Source organism: Neodiprion virginianus, chromosome 6 (assembly GCF_021901495.1).
Source record: "Neodiprion virginianus isolate iyNeoVirg1 chromosome 6, iyNeoVirg1.1, whole genome shotgun sequence".
Lineage (NCBI taxonomy): Eukaryota > Metazoa > Arthropoda > Insecta > Hymenoptera > Diprionidae > Neodiprion > Neodiprion virginianus.
This window is the reverse complement of record NC_060882.1, coordinates 23,230,518-23,249,309: the sequence shown is the minus strand read 5'-3', so window position 1 is coordinate 23,249,309 and position 18,792 is coordinate 23,230,518. Positions and strand designations below refer to the sequence as shown.

The 18,792-nt window shown below is 43.6% G+C and overlaps 2 protein-coding genes across 18 annotated transcripts in view; one reads left to right on the top strand and one right to left on the bottom strand.

Moving 5' to 3' along the window:
* The window catches only part of LOC124307949 (uncharacterized), a 194,043-nt gene that overhangs the window by 28,137 nt on the left and 147,114 nt on the right, over window positions 1-18,792 (bottom strand). For 10 of the 13 annotated variants that reach the window (XM_046770180.1, XM_046770189.1, XM_046770181.1 and 7 more), the window contains one exon: window positions 4,925-5,248. The exons of 2 other annotated variants lie outside the window; for them this stretch is intronic. The gene's annotated coding sequence lies outside the window, so the exon portion shown is untranslated. The remainder of the gene's footprint in view (window positions 1-4,924; window positions 5,249-18,792) is intronic. One more of the 13 variants, XM_046770183.1, reaches the window with a different exon arrangement.
* Window positions 1-18,792, top strand: part of LOC124307950 (hemicentin-2-like) — a 297,325-nt gene that overhangs the window by 238,696 nt on the left and 39,837 nt on the right. For all 5 annotated transcript variants that reach the window (XM_046770196.1, XM_046770200.1, XM_046770199.1 and 2 more), the window contains one exon: window positions 865-1,022. In XM_046770196.1, coding sequence (XP_046626152.1) covers window positions 865-1,022 — 158 coding nt within the window. The remainder of the gene's footprint in view (window positions 1-864; window positions 1,023-18,792) is intronic.

The window sequence follows — 18,792 nt, the reverse complement described above, 5'->3', positions numbered from 1 at the left end:
AAGGCACGGGACGGAATGTTCTCGTATAAAATCCTACAGAGGGCTTTTCTAATCTTAATTTAATTCAACTCAGCGGAGGTGAAGTGGTAAAAAAATATAACCGTCGTTTATTTTGCGAAATGATTTTACAGCGTTGCGAGGAAAGGAGAAGAGAGGCGAGGCGAGGGGGCGCGCAGGCCGCACTTGGTGCTCAAGTAAAACAACCCTTCCACTTGTTTTTAATCTCCATCGTGATCCTGCTCCAACTGCAGGTTCAACGAAACGAGACTCTTAAATGCTCTCGAGATGTCGTCGTCGGAACTTGACACGTTGTTTAAAGTCAAGGTTTGAATAAGAAACAAAAAATAAACGCTCCTCCGAAGCCTTTACCTGGACTTTATCTCTCTCGCTCTCTCTCTCTCTATCTATCCCCCCCTTTCTCTGTCTGCCTGTGAAGCTTCGCTTTACTTCATTTTATCGCATTTTTTTTTAATCCCGTTTCGCTCGAAAGCACTCTGAGCCTGAACCTAACGTGATTTTATCAGCCCAATGAAGGGAGAGGATGTGTGTATATACGTATATACACACACATGTATCGTCGATCCACATGCCTCCTCAAATATCAATTGTCGTCGTATACGAAGGACGGGGGCACGTAAGGGGAGTCCGATAGAATCGGAAATTGACCACTTTGCGATAAACCGGGCGTAAAAAATGTCGAGCTCACTCATCGGATCGCAATCTTTTCATCTGAAATCTCTTCACAGTGCCCGTCCTCCTATCCCATCGCCTATCGTTATACTCCGATTCGTGTATTATATATTATACATACATACATATATATATATATGTATAACCTATCGACCGTTACGTTTCTTCTTTCAGCCGGTTCAAGCCTGGCGAGTGTCGTGGCCGGAAGCAGCAAGCCGACTAGAATCTCAGACAAGCCCTACTTTGACGACATTTCGCCTAGGAACGTGACGGCGATAGTCGGGCAGACGGCGATCCTGAGGTGTCGCGTCAAACACCCCGGCGACCGTACGGTAAGTGCCACGGTTATAACTCTGTACATTATCAGCCTCGAGCCACTCAGCGGGCGCGATCGCTCCGCTAATTGCGCCAAGATGAGCGCGAGCGTACGAAGGCATCGCGCTGAGTGCGCTCTCGGTAATTTGACAAACTGAGGGCAACGCGCGAGTTGCCTTTACTTTGTTCCCGCATCAGCGGGGCCAATTAGGGACACGCGATTCGAAATTGAGCCTCCCTGAAAGGTCCCGGCTTCAATTGCGTCCGTGCACCACGGGCTTTTCGCTTTCGCATTCGCTTTCGATTTCACATAGGCCGATACGCGTTACCGCAAACGCCTTATTCACCTCTCCACTTCTAGCGCTGGTTTTACCTCGTCTACTTGATTTAATCATCTTTTTCGCGTTGCAGGGGGCGAATTAACGAACGTACGTAAGCGCTGCGTTAATTTATTTACCCCTGAGTAAACGGAAAAAGTAATTAAATACACACGTGTATGGCCGCGCCTAATGCAAACGTTGATACGGGAGCTGGCAACTTAATGCGCCGGGCCAAGGCCGGCTAACGGGCCAACAGGAACAGGGGCATGTGGTTAAGACTCCAGCGTAGTTTGTTGGGGGAGATTATATGTTCATTTGAATTTAGCCACTTGCGTGCGATCATCAACTCCCCGGTGGTATAAATATATTGCGAGCAACCAGCTGCGCAATTACTCAATTGAATCGAATTAATTTTTTCGGCATATAGGTGCGAGCCGTTGGACCAAACAACAAATGAGAGAGGAAATTTAACGTACGATGAAAAAAGAAGATAAATATCTCGAGGATTTTGGAATAGCTCGCAGCTGGCTAATTCCGCGGCGGAATTAAATCAGTCGTCAAACCGATTACTACTTTCCTTTTTTGACACTCCGCAAAACGGCAGCAATTCATTTTGCAGAAATCTTAGCGAGTTTGAGGCGTAAATTGTTACTCAAAAATGAAATTAGTCTCGTAGTCAAACGTACCCTCGGATAATCGACGGGGATTTTGCGTGGAATAGTATGGTTATCAAACGAGGCAATCAAAGAGACTTGACCAAAGGCGAGAGAGCTTGTCGACAACATCAAACCAGGTGAACTGTATTCATGCACGGTATCCCGTACAGCGTATTCAAAGGATATTGGCTGAAAGGTAGAGAAAGCTGTAAACGAGCCGGCAGTACGAACAACGCCAGGACTCGTTGTTAGATTATTTAGAGAATTTTCGATTCAAAAAGCATTTCCGATATTTCTTGTATAATTTCTTTCCCTAAATTTCCGTTGGTATCGAATACGCTTTGGGAATTTTACGGAGGATCCGGAAATTGATGGTACGATCTTACAGTGGCTGCACAACGCCACGCTTAGACCCTTTCGTTGAACCAACGTCCGACTGGATCGTATGAGATACGATAACAGGCGAAGAGCAATTTACTCAGAGCCACTACATCTGGGGGTGTGCATAATCGATTCGAATCATTTATGAGCCGTTTACGTGTAATTGACAATCACCTTATTACTTGATTTGAATACTGTGTTTGCACAATCTCAATCAACGCTTCGCTAGATAGGTAGACCCTAGACGTTCCGCAACACGCGCTCAATCACATTACAAGTCTGCAGATTACGAATGGCGAGCAGTACCGCTTCTCCGCACCAGATAACATTGCAGCTTCAGAAACGTTGAAATATAAATTAAAAAACATTACATGAACATATGACGATGCGAGAACCCACGAAATTTATTTATGTTAAAGTGACTGAATTATTGTGCCATTTTTTTTAGTGTCAAATGCATAGGCATATTTCTACTATTTTCCGAATTAGCTACAAATTGATAAAAATAGGTTATTTTTTCCCACAATCAGGCTCATGGCTAGTCACAAAAATGTGAAATCGTTATAAGTTATAATTAATAAACATTGTATGATTTACTAAAAAGGATATGTATGAACGTTAATAAAAAATTCATTGCAACTGATTTTCAGGGAAACCTTCGAAAAAAAATAAGATCTGATTCGTCGCAACAGGACAACCAATATGATTCTGGGGCATGACAAATACGGATGCTTATGTTGAGATACTTCTAGAGATTATACCTACCGAACTTTTCTCTATTTGAATCTAGGTACGTTTTCAATTCTAATCCATGTTGAAAAGAGATTCTTTTAATAAAATTCCAGTCAAGTTACACTTTTTAATGTTTGATTTTACAATTTTTTTTCATTTTATCCACTTCTCCTGTTTTCTTAACAAATTCGCTAACGAACTAATTATCGAAAATATCGAATCGCACGGTGGAACACTGCTTTCGTGAATAATAATTGAACAAAAATACGAATTATCCGATTGTGTTTGTTAAAAAGATGATTAAAGAAAAACACAATAATTTTACAAGATCAAACTTTGCTTCCAATCCAAGTGAAATTAGCGAAAAGTGTTAGCTGACGTGACATATATCCGCAAACTGCTCGCCTTTCTTTAAGTTTAGAACAATTAGGTAGTCGTATGCTTCGCATTAGCAATTCTCCTTGCCCTTCGGAGGGCCAATTATCCAACGATGAGCAGGTGGTCCCAGTAGGTAGGTACACGCACGCGATTTATTAAAAAGCACCGCCTATTTCGCAGAGATTTTAGTAGCACTGGCGTATTACTGCTACACCGCTCTACAGCCGCGTGCCATTAATACTCGTAAATAGGTATTAAACGAGATTGTTTACGACGGCAGCGAAAGCTGCAGCAGCGCAGTGCTTACGCAGAGACCGTCTATAAATGGGAAACATTTCGAGAACGAGGTTGGACCGCAGAGATAATTTACTGACTATCCGCATAACAAAATTATTGGAAACTTTAGAGTTGCGCTGGTGCTAACCCGGGAATTCTTGCAGTTTCCACACCGTAGATTTCCCGCGCGAAATATATCCTCACACGTTTTCGTCGCGTGATTCTTCATCCAAACGATCCACCCCGCGTCTTCGGGTTCAACTCACCTTCCCATCAATTTTATTCCCCGACAAATCCGCGCAATCGTTTATTATTGATCATTGCGTTACGTGCGGGGAAACGGATGCGATATCCACTTTGGAAAACGTATACCTGCCCATCCGCCCTGTAATATTATTCTATTATCTCGTAACAGAAGGATAATGGTAAAATTGGTCCGGCCAACAGCGGCCATATTGTTTTATATACATACATATATATATATGGATATGTATATAGCAGTCGGATTGATTCCCGTAATGCAATTGGCTGGGATTTTATGATTTTCCCGAAAAGCTCGTCGGCTCGTTGGCTCGGTCAGCTCGACCATCGCACTGCAGTCACGTGTACAAGTTCGATAATTGATTTAACGCCAGCTTAAGGATATAATATAACTACCATGACCCATGTGTACGCCGGGGTTCCACGCTCACGGTTAAACTTAGTTTAATTAAACCCCGGATTTATCGGGCCAACCCTTGACATGGATATAGGGATACAGAAGACAAGGAACACCCTGTGACGGACATTTAACCAGGCTCGAAGAAGGTCAAACATAAACGAGGGAGACGAAATTTAAAGGTATGTCCATTTGTCACGGTGCCGGCGTACCTGCGACTTGGCACCGAGCCTCCAAGATTACATCCGCCAAATACCTACTCCTTGCAGCATCGTTCAATTATCACTAGCCAGCAGAGATTTGTCATTTTAAACACTGCTGAAATTATTCTAGCGAAACGATTTGCCGTTGGTGCTCGATAAAATAAATATCAATCCCTTGGGGAAGATAATTTTAAATACTGTTTATCCGTCAAAAACTAGACAGATTTCTATTAGAAATAAGTAACTCTAACTATAGACGAGATACACGAGGATGAACCGAAACCGAGGTCTTGCTGAGAGCAAATATTCACTTACATGTCTGTTGTTCGTCCATAAAGAAGACAGAGATCCTCTGCGGCACTTATAAGATGCGTCGTTAGCCGAGGCTAGCTTTTGTGCGCCGAGTCGCGAAATGAGGAAACGTTTCCGTTTCGCCGTGTTTCGAGTTGGTTGAAGACAGAAAGGTCTACCAGGGCTCGCCGGACAGTCGTGACGGACGGGATATTAGCCATTTTTTGCTTCCGCCCATACGTCATGCTCCGCTGTTCCCTGTCCTCCCTACACTGCTCGTCCAGGTTCCGCCCTCGTGCCGAGCCGGGGTTTTAGGACGAGGATCTAGAACGGAACGGAACTCCTGAGCTGGAACAAAGACCTCGTCCTTCAGAAAATGGGCATATCAATGTAGAGGAGCAAGTAATAGCATAGCCAACCAGCGGCAGGCGGTCACTTTGTGAATGCTGATTGAGGTTATTTCGGAAGTGAAATTGTTCCCTGTCACGCACACCCGACCACCTACACATAAAAAATACATGCTCCTATATGACGCAGAGAGGAGTGCGATTCCGTATGTGAAAGAATCTTGTCTTGATTACCAGATAGGTACCAGATGTAAGCCGAAATAAAAATACTCCGTTGGTCATCGCAGACGATGCCACAACTTCTGGTCAAGTTGAATTCCCGCTGGTTGATCACTCGCTGATTTTCAACGTTCGTAGTTGCGGAATTGAAGACATTTTGGCCCCCCGCTTCCCCGTCTCTTCAACAACGAACAACATATATTGAATTATTTTCATGTCTCAGGCATTTTCATCACCGCAGGTTTGAATGGCCACCCTTCCTCTTCCCCCAGGCACTATATGCGAAGGTGCGACGTGCTGAACTACGTGAAAAATGTTTGACTGACTGAAACAAGCTGTTCTGCCATTCTCGCTCACGCTCAACCTGGCGCCACTAACAAAGATAAATACTTGTTTATCGTCTCTCGGAATCCGTTTCCTCGAAGGTGCAAGTCGGCAAAGATAATCCATCCATCGCCTCTCCCCCTGAGCTGTTCGGTTGGATCATAAAAAGTGGCCGAAGTGGTTAATGGCCGCAGGTGTTCCTTGGGAACAGAGTTATGTCCTCTTCACGCGAGTTGGTAAAGACCGAGGCTAATTTAAACAAGCCCCGAAGAGCCCCGTACGTCCCCCGACTGCCCCGAAATCACCACCGAAATCGCGCCCGAATCGCTCTCAAAATACCTCTGCCCCCTGTTACACCCGAGCCGGGCTACTAAGATGGCTGATTGTGGGCTTAGCTTTAATGTCCCCAATTTTTAGTCCCTTTTAATCGCTCCCCCACCGTCCACCACCATCCAAGGATCTTCTCTAAACCCCCCTCCCCCCTCCCCCCACCCCCCAATCTAATCCTTATAATCTCTTTATTATTCACTCGTCTCATATTCTCATCAATTTTTACTTTACCCAAAAACATTTCCACGCCCGCATTCATTCGACGGTTCAAAACTAGCGACCTTCTCACACCAGCACATTATACCCAGACATGTCGTATTGCTTAAAAACTTGACGACCCGAATAACTTTGCAAAACAACCAGGTCACGAGGGACGGCATCAAGGGTTGAAATAGAAGTTCGTACATGCCCATGGCCCATGGTATTGGGCATGGAGGATTGATCAAACAACAACTCGTTTGGATATTATTTCCCGGAACTCCGACGAAACGTTCTCGTAAGCGTTATACGTCGTACATATTGGCACTGCGATATTAGGTATACGTAGCACCTGCATACACACACGCGCGCAGTAATCGCAAATGAATTTCTCGCATAAACGTGGGGACGATGATTGCGCGTTCGTGCCTGGCTTCGACACATGGTATTATGGGTATGTGTGTAAGAATGGCGACGGCGCACCGGCGAAGGCAGATGTAGAAAAAGGAAATTCGGGGGGGAAAGGTCACTAATTCGCGCGTGCGTCCGCAGATCAATACGCCTTGAAACTTCCCCCGCCCCGCAAGTCTTGATTTGTAAAAGCACGGGACAACCCATAAACAATTCTGCAAACGTGAAGGGAATATATAAAGCGTTTTGCGGTGGACTTTCGAATCCCTTGCCGGTCGTTCCTGAAATTGCATAAATATTGTATTTATCTCGTCGAACGGTTTTTTTCTTTTCCCTCCTTATTCCACTCGGCCTATTTCGCGATATTGTATATATGCTAATTCTTTCTTTGTTATGTGCCCTGATTTATGTCACAAGCGTACGTAATTCGAGGGGCGTGAAACCGAGCGTGAAACTTACCAAAATTTAACGAAGAATCGTCAAACTGCAAGATAATGATAAAATATTTTCTTTACGGATGATACGTCCACCAAATATCCGCCCTTGCGAATTTATAAAAAATATCACAAAAATGGGTTTTGCTAATATGTACTTGATATAACTGAACAAGTTATTTGAGTCCCAATTAACACTGTACGCACAGAAATAGATACGGTATCCTTATATGTAATTACTGAAGTTTGTTACGCGATTAATTACATTAGAGATGAATATTTATACTGACTTGAACCGTTCTAAACATAACGCAGAAATATCTTCAAATCATGCTCAAATTCAATTACATACTACCTGATACAATTGACAACTTTTCTTCGCTTTATTTTCTGCATATAGCAAAGCCGTTTTAGAACAGCATTAAGCGGACCCGGATATGAAACAGCAACGAAATAACGATAATAACACTACTGACGTATATCGTGTCGATTACTGATCAAAACTGGAAACTTTTATATAACTTTTCATTTCTTTGCGGGATATATTTAGATTTTTTTTTTTTTGCTCATTTTTGGACAGAAGAAAATTGCGACGATGAGGTACATGAGGCACTTTTATTGTTCGTATAGCGCGTGTCCTTCGTGTTTTAAGTGGGTCCCTGCGAACTTTGCGCAGTGCCAGTCCAACAAGAATTCAAACAAGATACATGAACGCGGATTTCAAACATGTCGTTCAATTTACCGCGATGTAGGAACGAGGGATATGGTCCATGTTTTTATAGTAATATGTTTACTCCTTAAAACGATTTGCCTGACATCGCGAGCGTGTGTTTCGTGACCTCTCCTAGAACCATTTCGACTGTTGGCGTCGTAACGTCGCGATTCAATCGACCTCCTTATTATACCACGTTATACCTTGGTTAAAAAAGGGAAACTGTAATCAATTCGCGATTCTACGAAGGATGTCTGGCGGAGGTGCGAAGAGGAGCGGCGTCTCCTCGTTCCTGATACTCGAAAACTCAGCCCCAGATCTAGCCCTCTAAATTACATGGCACTGAAGCTATTTGGTTTTAAGACAGAATACAGAACAAGACTGTTTGCTATGAACTTGAGCAGCTCTGTCCCAGCGTGAAATATTTGCTTCCAAGGCTCTCTCAGTAGCGCGAGCAATTAGAACAAAGCTGCGAAGCCTTCTTCGCCCCGTCTAGAGGGCTCGTTGCCTGTTTTATGTATACGATAAGGGTGGGTGAGCAGAGACGCGAGCACATGAGTCTAAAGTGTTTCAAGAATGACAGCCTAACAACGGCCCCTCGCTTATCTACGATCCACGATTCCGTAAATTTCAACCACCGAGCACCGCGCTGCACATTCGCGTCGAATTCGTTTCAGACCCGAAGGAAAATTCGCCAATAGTCTTATCGGTTGAAAGTTGGCTTTACCTCCGAGATAATCTGGTTAACGTTAATAACGGGGGTGCGGAAAGCGGAATACCGTGGCAATTACTTAATTGCCTCGCTAATTCGGCGATAGCGATCGGCGTTGGGGGTGCAGGCCTGCAGTGTCAGTATCGTTGACAGATTTGCGGTTCGTTGGAATTGTTTGAAATGTGAAAATCACCGGGTGAGCCGCGTGCAGGTGAGCCGAGCCGTGTGATGCGAGGGCATTTCCTACCGCCGCGCCGTTGAAAATTCATGCAAATCCGTCCGCAATAAAATTTAATTAGTGCCAATCAGACGTTTCGGACGGATCCCGGTAAGTTAACCAAATCAGATGAGATAACCGCTGATGAGTTGAGAAAGCCTGCAGGTCGAATAAGGCCTCACGGTTGTAGCTCGACTATTAATTAGTCTTTCTCTGTCTCTCTCCGGTTCAATTCTGCACTTTTACCAGGGGTGCATAATTGATTATACGCCGCTCGCATATTTTTCCTGTACAACTATATTGCTGCTGAAACCCCCATTACGAATTAAACTCTTTTTTCCGGGCTCCCCTGTGATCCTGGCGTAAAACAATTTGCAGGTACATTCACCTGGAATATCATTACGGGCAGAAGTATTTTCTTTGCTCCCTTTACTGCAGCTCCGGTGCAACTTTGGTCCGCAAGTTGAATTTATATTACATCCTTTCCAACAAAGATTATGACTTCTAATTTTTCATATTAAATTCGCACGCCTGATGTTCTGCCCATATTTCAATTGCCCAGGTATAAGGCACGTATACATAAATTGTTAAGAAGTATGTTGCCGCTTCCTTCGGCGTCTCTATTGTGTAATTAATTGACAAAATAGTCGGTTATTTCTGTAAAACCGTTCGTCACGTTGCGAAATGTTTATACACATTACATGTATGGAGTATTATTATCTATTCCGTGAAAATGGTTGACAATCAAACAAGTTTCAACAAAGATTTTTCCATCAGCCCGAGGTAGAATATTCACCTGCAGAAGTTGTTTCTGTCGGTGACAATCTGAATAGCAAACTCGTAACGCAAATTCATTTCAACCTTCCATCTCAATTGAAAAGTTTTATTGCCAATCTTCGCATTCATTCAATGAAAAATCAAGCACACCCGTTTCCTTTATTTCATACCTACTCGCTCTACCTCTACGAGGTGCGGAACGACTCGCGATTACGGGAAAGAAAAAAAAGTTCACAGGAATCGACTGAGACTTTGGATTTTGCGATTTAGAGGCCTTGGTGACCCGGAAAGAAGCCGAAATCGTATCGGGCGTATTGTTTAGTTTTTGCAATTACCTGTATACGGTTTTCTTTAATTTACTCGGCATAATCACGACAAAATTTCAGCGAAACATTGTAGGGTCGGAATATAATTGGAATACCGTTGTAAACCAGCAGACGGTAGCTCCATTAGGTTAAATCACATCAATGCTTCGAAATTGGAGAACTTGTTTCCAAGTTCGGTGGTGATCGTGACTCGAATCCAGAATTAATATGTATTCGAAATAGTTCCACCGTTCTTATGATTCAGACGCGTCAAGGCAGACACATACATAACTTGTATACAATATGTAAATCCGGCACCCCCGTGCGACTACCCTTACCCTGATTATAAGTAAAATTTGTGTCCGATGTGACAATCGTCTGGATCGCTTGATTCGTTTACACAGATTATTATTTCTACACGTAAATTGCAAATAATTCTTACCGGATAATTTACTTTCAGGCAAAAAAGTCTCTGCACTGTACCACGTGAAAAACAGGAGGTTACCTTTAAGCTCGTCAGTGTCTTACGCTCGTCGATAAATCAGAGCCAATTTTTCTAGGAGGGAATAAATTCATTCGAGTGGATAACTGCATTGTGCCATCGATGCTGCACGAACACATCCGATTATTGGTGAAACTGGATTTCGGCATTTCTTTAACGGCTGGACCGTTGCCAAGGGATGTTGTTTCCTGTCGACGGGGGTTGGTGGCACGAAAGAATCGATTTGGTTATTGAAATAATGTCGGCGGTTCGGTACTTTTATTACCTTTTTCCGAAAAAACTTATCCTAGGTTGGTATAGCGAGACGTAAAGATGCCCTTGAATTAGGTAGACTCACTCGAAGGTGCGAGGGTGAAATTTTTACCCTATAGCAGAAGACACAACGACCTGCTTAATCACGCTGACAACGAACCAATCTGGACTCTTACGACCCCTTTCCGAAAGCCTGTGCTGAGATATAACGGAAATATCCACGATGTCTTACTTGCCCCGAACACGCAATCGGGACCCCGTTATGAATTCAAATATCACGGTACCACGGTACGTCCGGGTAGGTAATGTAGAAAATGTACCCACTCGTGTTATACACACCGTCTACACCTTCGCCAAGTAGTCGAGTTCGTCATGTATGCAAGCGGCGCCGAGGCAAAGGTGGGAGCTTGTTACCGTTTCGTCGGATTGCCAAGGGTACCGAAACATCTCGAGGGATTCCCGTCCGTTCGCTGTCTGCGTGTTTCTCGGTTAATTATTTAATAGGGATGGTATAATTAGTGACGTCCGTCGCCCTGCACACCTGCCTCCTCCTCAGCCAACACTGGCGTATAATTACGGCCGCGTTGTGTAACCGGAGCACACCGACGACACGCTGAATCAAAGTAATCACTAAAAACACAGTTTACTATCACCTCTGCAAACGAACCGGGAATTTACCTCTCTTCCAAACATCCACTGCGCCTCGCTCTCCATTTGCAAAGCCCCGCTAGGACCCGGGGCAATTAGCATCGGGTGGAAGACGTCCGATGCATTCATGGATCGGTCGAGCCTTTTGATCATCACTGAAATATTATCTTCCTTGATTTATAGATGCTCGTAGTTCAGCCGAGCGACTCGAGCAACCGTAGCAACTGCTTCATCCCTCAACTCTGATAAGGAACAGGCAAAAAATCCTCACGGTTTCCATTGTCTCGCGAGAAAGCATTTGCTGCAAACTGCGCGGGGCTTATCTAACACGAAGTGCACCCCAAACCAGCACCACCGGAATGGATATCCATCTCCTCGTTATCGTTATGAATAAACGAAAATGAAAACGTGAAGATGGAACGCGATTCTATGCCTGATGATTTTTTCGTCCAACTCTTTGCCTTCGGTCGAGCACTACATCGTTGTCAGTACGTCAACAATTGCATTTATCGCCAAGCTCTAGATGTCCAATTCTCAATTGAACCCAAATAAACTTTGTCCTTTAATGAAACCTATAAGCATCATCGGATGGGCCGCATAACATGATACTTTCAAGTTGCGCGCTTTGAATTTACAAATTTTTTGTCATCGGAGAAGGCAAACTATCACACTCTGCGATCGGTCAATATTTCGGCAAACCGTGTTCTTCGTCTTGTCTCCTTCATGAGCGAAAGAATCTGGTGTGCCATAGGTGGGGAAGGTCGTCTGAGAAGAGCAGTAAGCTTCATGGGCCAAAGAAACATGGAGAAAAATAATAAAAAATTGACTCGTATAGCCGGAGAAGCTTCCCCAGATCTGTACGAGCAGAAAAGGACCGTGCGCACCATGTCAAGAACGGAAACGAGGCTATAGCTGTGTGATGATATTGACCGTCTCACTCACATGCCCAGACTCGACCCGGCTTCTCTCTCTCTCTTTCTCTCTCTCTCGCTCTCTCTTTCTTTCTTTTTCCGAGCTTTCTTGCCTCTCGTCTCCTTCGTTTCTCCCGGACTTCAAGGATCGTTGAACCAACTTCTCTGTTAGTTCGTTTTCCGCCCTTGGATCACGCTCTATCCTCTCACTCGGTTCGCTCGGCTCCTTACGTGCCATCCATTCCCTTCCTGCGTCCTAAAAAAGCGAAAACTCGCATCTCACTCTGATGGATTTGTTTGGTCCCGTACAGACACTCCCGGTTTCAAGTTTAACCCGAAGCCGCTGGAGTCTCTCACGCCAAGTGTTGTTCCTATCCCGGTTCAACACGGCCAAAATCCGCCATGGGATGTTGTACTACCAGTCAGTAATCAGGACTTTGGAAGGGTCACAGAATATGCACGATGACCGAAAAACGCCATTGGAATAGCTTCGTTTGCGTTTTTGGGTCCCGCATCTTTTGAGGGCATGTAATTATTTGCATGCATGAACTAGTTGAATCCACATGAAGCATGAAGAACCAGAACCCACCACTACGCGAGCAGTACTGGATTTCTCGACATCTCTGCGCCGCAAGAAGGGGTAATATTTAAGCGAGTTCGTCAAAGTGAAATGAAGCTTTGTCGTAAACTAACCATTTCACTAATTCAGGCGTCGGGGAGTTTGGCAGGCGCAAAATGTGACGACTTAGGCACCGCGACTGGCAGCGAATGTAGGATGCAATTTCTGCTTTCCCCTCAAGGTTCGGTCCTGCAGTCACACGTTTGAGTTTAGAGTGCTCTTCGATCCTGTTTCATCGCAGATGCCTAGCCACTATCTGCACACTCTGTGCGCAGCGTTTCTTCATTGAAAGTCAAAGACAACGAAGTGCTCCAGCCAAGACAGAGCGAAGGAGATGATCGCTCTCCTCCTCCTGGACGCGTGATGGACCGCGACCAGCCGCAAGCTGAGCCGGACCGAGCTTATCGCTGGCGAACCCATCGCGCAGGTTTGAGTTTCTTGCTGATACGTACCATGAGAAAAAGCTCCGATATGTCCGCGTGTATGTGTGGCCTGGAAGAGAGGCTTTATTACTGACATCTTTATTGTCGGGGATAATTGGTTGGGACCCTGGCAGGCTTTGCGGCGTCGAAAACTGATGGGCATCGTCGTGATTATTGATTGTTATTCCAAGTCCGTGTGGCCTATACTCTATCCGCGATATTGGCTGATGTTTTCGATATCGAGCCAAGTTGGTGGTGGGTAATCTGAAGTGAACGGATTTCTCCGAGGGAAAAATTGATGAAGGGTAATATCTTGTTTCATTAACAAATATTTATTCTCGACGGGGAAAATTCTGACTTGTAATATTAAAGAGAGAGAGAGAGAGGAGGAAGGAGCGAGAGGTCCTTGGAGGCGGCGTGAACGAATATCGAATATTTTTCTGCGAACGCCGTTGGTCGTATAGAGTTTCTCGCGCTGTGACACATCTCGGCTTTTTTAATTTCCCGGATTTTATTCAGACCGGAAGTTATTGTAGCTGTCGAGCGGAAACCACCCGTTTCGCATCCGACGGGGCGCCAAGTATCTCGATCCTTGAAAAGGACTGCACCTAACCTTTGGAAACATTTTTCAACTTGTTCGCTTCAAATTCCCCCGACTCGCATACTGCACCGGAAGTTGATTCAAGTTGTCTGGCGCCTCCGGTCGAAAATGTTACAGTCAGCTGATTTCGATCAAAACCTTTCCGACGCTGCTGCTCCTGTGCTACTGAATTTGATCAGGCAACCAACTAGACCCACGTTTGAAAGTTGAATTACAGATAAATCAAAGTTGAAGCGAATCGTTCGATTTCAGATCGTCACGTCCCTGCTCATAAAAACTTCCATGTTATCGAACTTTACTTTTCCATCGATTAAAGTACGCCTTTCATTTACATGTAGTATAACAATCCAAGAGAAGACGGCAATTCAGGTCAATTACCTTTTTCATTCCAACCGAACGGCCTACTTTTTTTCACTCTGTTTTCTCGCTTCATCCCCTCACTCGTAAAGTTTCCAATATTCCGTTAGAATTCGCAAAATTTTTTCATTTACTTCCGTCTCATATTACTCACTTTCCTGCACAGATGTCCTCTCGTCGACCTTTCAAGCCTCCAGGTCTCTCCGTGGAACGAGTAAGCGTTCTGATCGCGAATATTATCGAACTAAAAAATGCATGCGCAGCCGAACAGTCGTAGAAAATTGTTTCCAATCATATTATATCAACTATGAGTCGCGAGAGCCAAGCCAATGTAATTCATCACACATGCATACCGACGGGAATGAATTCGAAGCTACACCCCACTTGTGTTTGAAAAAGTAACGAACAGAACTCCCGACTTGGGGAACAGGTGAGTGGCGCGTGTGGGTATAAGGTAAGTGGAAGAATTGTTCCGGAATAGAATAGACCTTCGTCTCGAGATCTGACTCCAGGGTGTCGTAAGAACCGCTAACGCTGAAAAGTTGGACGTAGATTGTCCCACAACCGTAAACATAAATAGACCTAATTGAGACGAACGACTGGCTTATTTGCTGTGCTAAATAAATGAACTGAACTGAATTGGCTTTATAATATCAGTCCTAGTGACGGAATTCTGGAGCCCTCCACACCTCCGGTTTTCTCTATTTACAGCGGACACCCGCACACATTTATAGGCTGAAGATAAGTTAACTGCCTCTGGGTCGAGGGGAAATTGACCATAGGCTCAGAGGATGACTCGGAAACCTTATACGACCATCCCCGTTTCGCTGTGTGTCCTTTGGCTTATCTCATTATTCCCTGGAATTTGAGAAGCTGCAGCTGTGTTGGCGCTAGACAATCTCGCTGAAAATGCGAACGCAGAATTTAACTTGGATTGTATATACATTTTCCAGCACGTCAAAGATAAGCCGTGATATCATTCGATACAGCTTCGCTTTGCAAATTTGTTCGCTTACTTCGCAAGAATAACAGGCAATTAGGATTCTCAATTTGCTATTCCTGTCCAACCAGGTGTGTCAGGGCCGTGAAAGATAACGAGCCACCTCGGAGAGAAAGTCGAGGTCGGTGATTCTTCACATGACGTATCGGGAAAACCCAGAAAACTTTTAATGTCGATTAAATAAAGGAAAACCGTCGTCCCAACTACTTGGACATTACGTTAAACTCGTTTATAAGTTAGAACCGACTTGTAATTCCTGCTGACGTTATAGCGAGTTTTTTGAGAAACATCGGCATGGCCGCACGGAGATCGTTAATGTCCGCTCCAGATCTAGATGAGCTCTATCGCAGTGGTTATTGAAAAATATCCACACGTCCAAGTACCCGTTTCAGGGATATAGTTTGAGCAACTTTGCAAGTCTAATAGCGAAACCTCGAATGCCTGGCAAAGAGCGCGGGTATTAAGTACAAAGAAAGAAAAAAAAGAGGAGAAACTACAAAAACTTTGCCCATATTACAGTGGAATTTAATTAAATTAAATAAGTGCCGAGATGTTTGTCCCTGTAGAAAATTCTTCAACATTCTACGTTATAGTACCCCCAAGAGTATGTATGTGAAAAGAATGCAGCATGCACGCGAGAGCTGTTCTCATGACTGTGGAAAACTCTCAGATTACGTTATTTGGATAATTGAAATTGACTTTTTAATCTCCGCCCTCAAAGTCTCCGAGGCAAAGTATTTTCTAAAGACTTCTTTATCGTCCAATTATAAACGCGGATGAATACTTAATGTTGATAAGACTTCCACGGCGTTGTGTGCTTGCCGCACAACCACGATTACCGCCAAGCTATAATACGTGACGACTTAAATCTGTTTAATGAAATCATTGTCTTCGCTTTTAAAGCTACATTTTTTTCATGTATCCGTGCAGTGAATTGGGTGTGTACTTGAGATATTCTTAAAACTTCAAGATTATATAAAACCTTTCTTGAAAAGTTCCCCCCAAGATTTACAGTGCAGCTGTTTTAGCAATCAAATTCCTCGAACCAAGATCTTAATTATTACATTTTCAATATCCAGCTTGCAGCGCAAAATCCATTGGTATAAGCCGCGTTGATACAGCGGAGCTAATTATTAAGCCGTCGAATTTTTACCATAGATTGTAATTTCATCAAAGTTGATATATTGAAGTTGTTTGATTCAACGTTTGCCAAATCCCTGTAATGCATTCCCGTGATAACCTGAAGCGCCGTTTGCCTAGGTCAAGTTCAGGTTGGATTTAAATTACGTAATTATTGGATGGATATATCCCGTCCCGTTAGCTTAGGACAGAGAAACCAGAGTTCGGTAGGATAGTTGAAGTGGAAGGCTCACCCTTTAGCCAATATCACTTCATCATCCGGCGCTTTCGCGAGGCCGACCGTAACCTCTTAAATCATTTGAAAAATATAGTACCTATATTTTTTTTGCCCTCCTTGGCGTGTAATAAATCCGATTTTATTGGCACAGGTTAAAATATTGCGGGAATATTTCTTTCGGCTTAAACTTGAAGATTCCGCAATTTATACTAAGTACCACAGATTTGTATATACCTATGAGGATGCCTACGTTGCCCTCTGATTTTCAATTTTACATTATGCAAAACCCTGAGTTGTGCCTCGCTCCGTTCGACGAATAAAGAATAATTTCTTTTCCTACGTACCGGCAGGAATATTTCTAAGATTATCGCACGTTGGCTTAAAAACTTGACGTTTTCCAGCACCTTCTGCGCTTGAAATTTAATTCAACATCGAAGTTCAACCGGCAGCTGGGGTTGGAGCCACGGATTGAATCTACCCCTTCTACAATATTCATGCAAACATTCCGCGAGCATAAGTGAGCGTATACACGCCCGCGGGTAGAGTCAATATCGGAGTGCACGATAAACATCGATGCAGATGGTCTTCTGTATTGTTGAACGACTTCGCCTCGACATTTGTATCTTACCAACCGAAACTTTACTTACGGCCCTTCGAAAAGTTGAAATCTATGCTTCTGGGAGACTCGAAATATGTATATTTGTCCTACGAAGTTTGGTATTTTTCATGTTAAATTCAATTTTACAAGAGTAAAAACAATTTCAAGAAAATAAATGGCAAACAAATTAACTCGTCTTAACAAACGCATAATTTTTTGACGTCAGCGTTCTCGACGGAAAGAGTGTCAATATCCATTGACAGATTGTATAATTATCGAGAAATTGAATCTGGTTTAGTTAATGGAATTAGCCAAGCTATCGAAATGAATAAGCAATCGATTAAACTGGGAATTACTCAATTTATCCTGAAATTAAATCAGCTTTACAGAATTATAAAATCGTTATGCAACGTATTACGATATCATTAGCGGACATAAGGGTTTCAAGAGAAAACAGTTAAGAATTTTACAGTGTAGGGACAATCACACTTTATTTCTTGCGGACGAAAGCTCGACTTATGTTTTCATTCGCTCTGATACAGGGGAAATTTCTCGCCGCAAAACTCTTAATGATCCGCAATTAACACGCCGACATAATTCAAATTCAAGTAAGACTCAAAGCTTTTCCGCATCCCCCTGTGATCAATACGCGATTTCGTGGAGCAATATTTATGTGCTTTAAAAGGGATCTCGAACACTGTAGGCAGGTTTTCGGAAAATCTTCAAGTTTCCTCGACGTAAATCTCCCCTTGACGACATCTAGTGAGAAATATTCACGAATCGTGTATTTTTCGGTTGAGTACGCGGAACAGCTCTAGAATCCGGGAGAATTTCCTTAACATATTTAAAGGGATGGCTGCAAGAGAAAAAGTACGAGAACTACAAAGCGAGACAGAGAGTAAGAGAGAGAGAGAGAGAGAGAAAGAGGAGGGAATATGCGGGAATGGAGAGGGAGAGCAAAAAGGCGATGCAAGGGGATGAGAAAGCGGAGCGTTGAAGGAGAACGGAGAGCGCCGGTACATGGCAGTAAACGCCGACACTTTCTAGCGCTCCGGGAATCTTATATAAAAGCTCATAAATAAAATTCCCGTACGCCCAGGAACCCAGAAAGAAGCTTTTTCTTAATTGTTTTTGGCTCATTTTTTTCTCAACGAGTGGTTCATCCCTTGGGAGTGGATCGCGATAGGGGCTCGAAAGGCGAGAGAATTCAAAGATTGCTTCAACATCGATCGACCGCGCGTACCTAGAAATGTGTAATAATATATAAGTGAGTATTGTTATTTCTTTTTTTTTTTCTTCTTCAATCGAGCAAAGTCAAGTTAAAAATCCCTGAGAAAGTCTAGAACGTAATGAAATTTCGCCCGTTTCTACGGTAACGACATCATATCTCGGACAGTTTTAACGTCGAATCTCGTCTTGAGAATCTTATTATACGGGAAAGAAGAAAAAACTATGAGGCAAATATTAAATACGGTATACAACTGACGCGTTACTGTTACGCGGATACAGACTGCGGCACGTCTTGGAACATAGCCGCTTCAATTGTTTCCAAAATCTCCCCCCCCCCCACCCTTTTTCCATCCCGAAGGATGCTTGTCTAATAGTCTCGGGCCGAAACAGCAACAATATTCGATCTCAG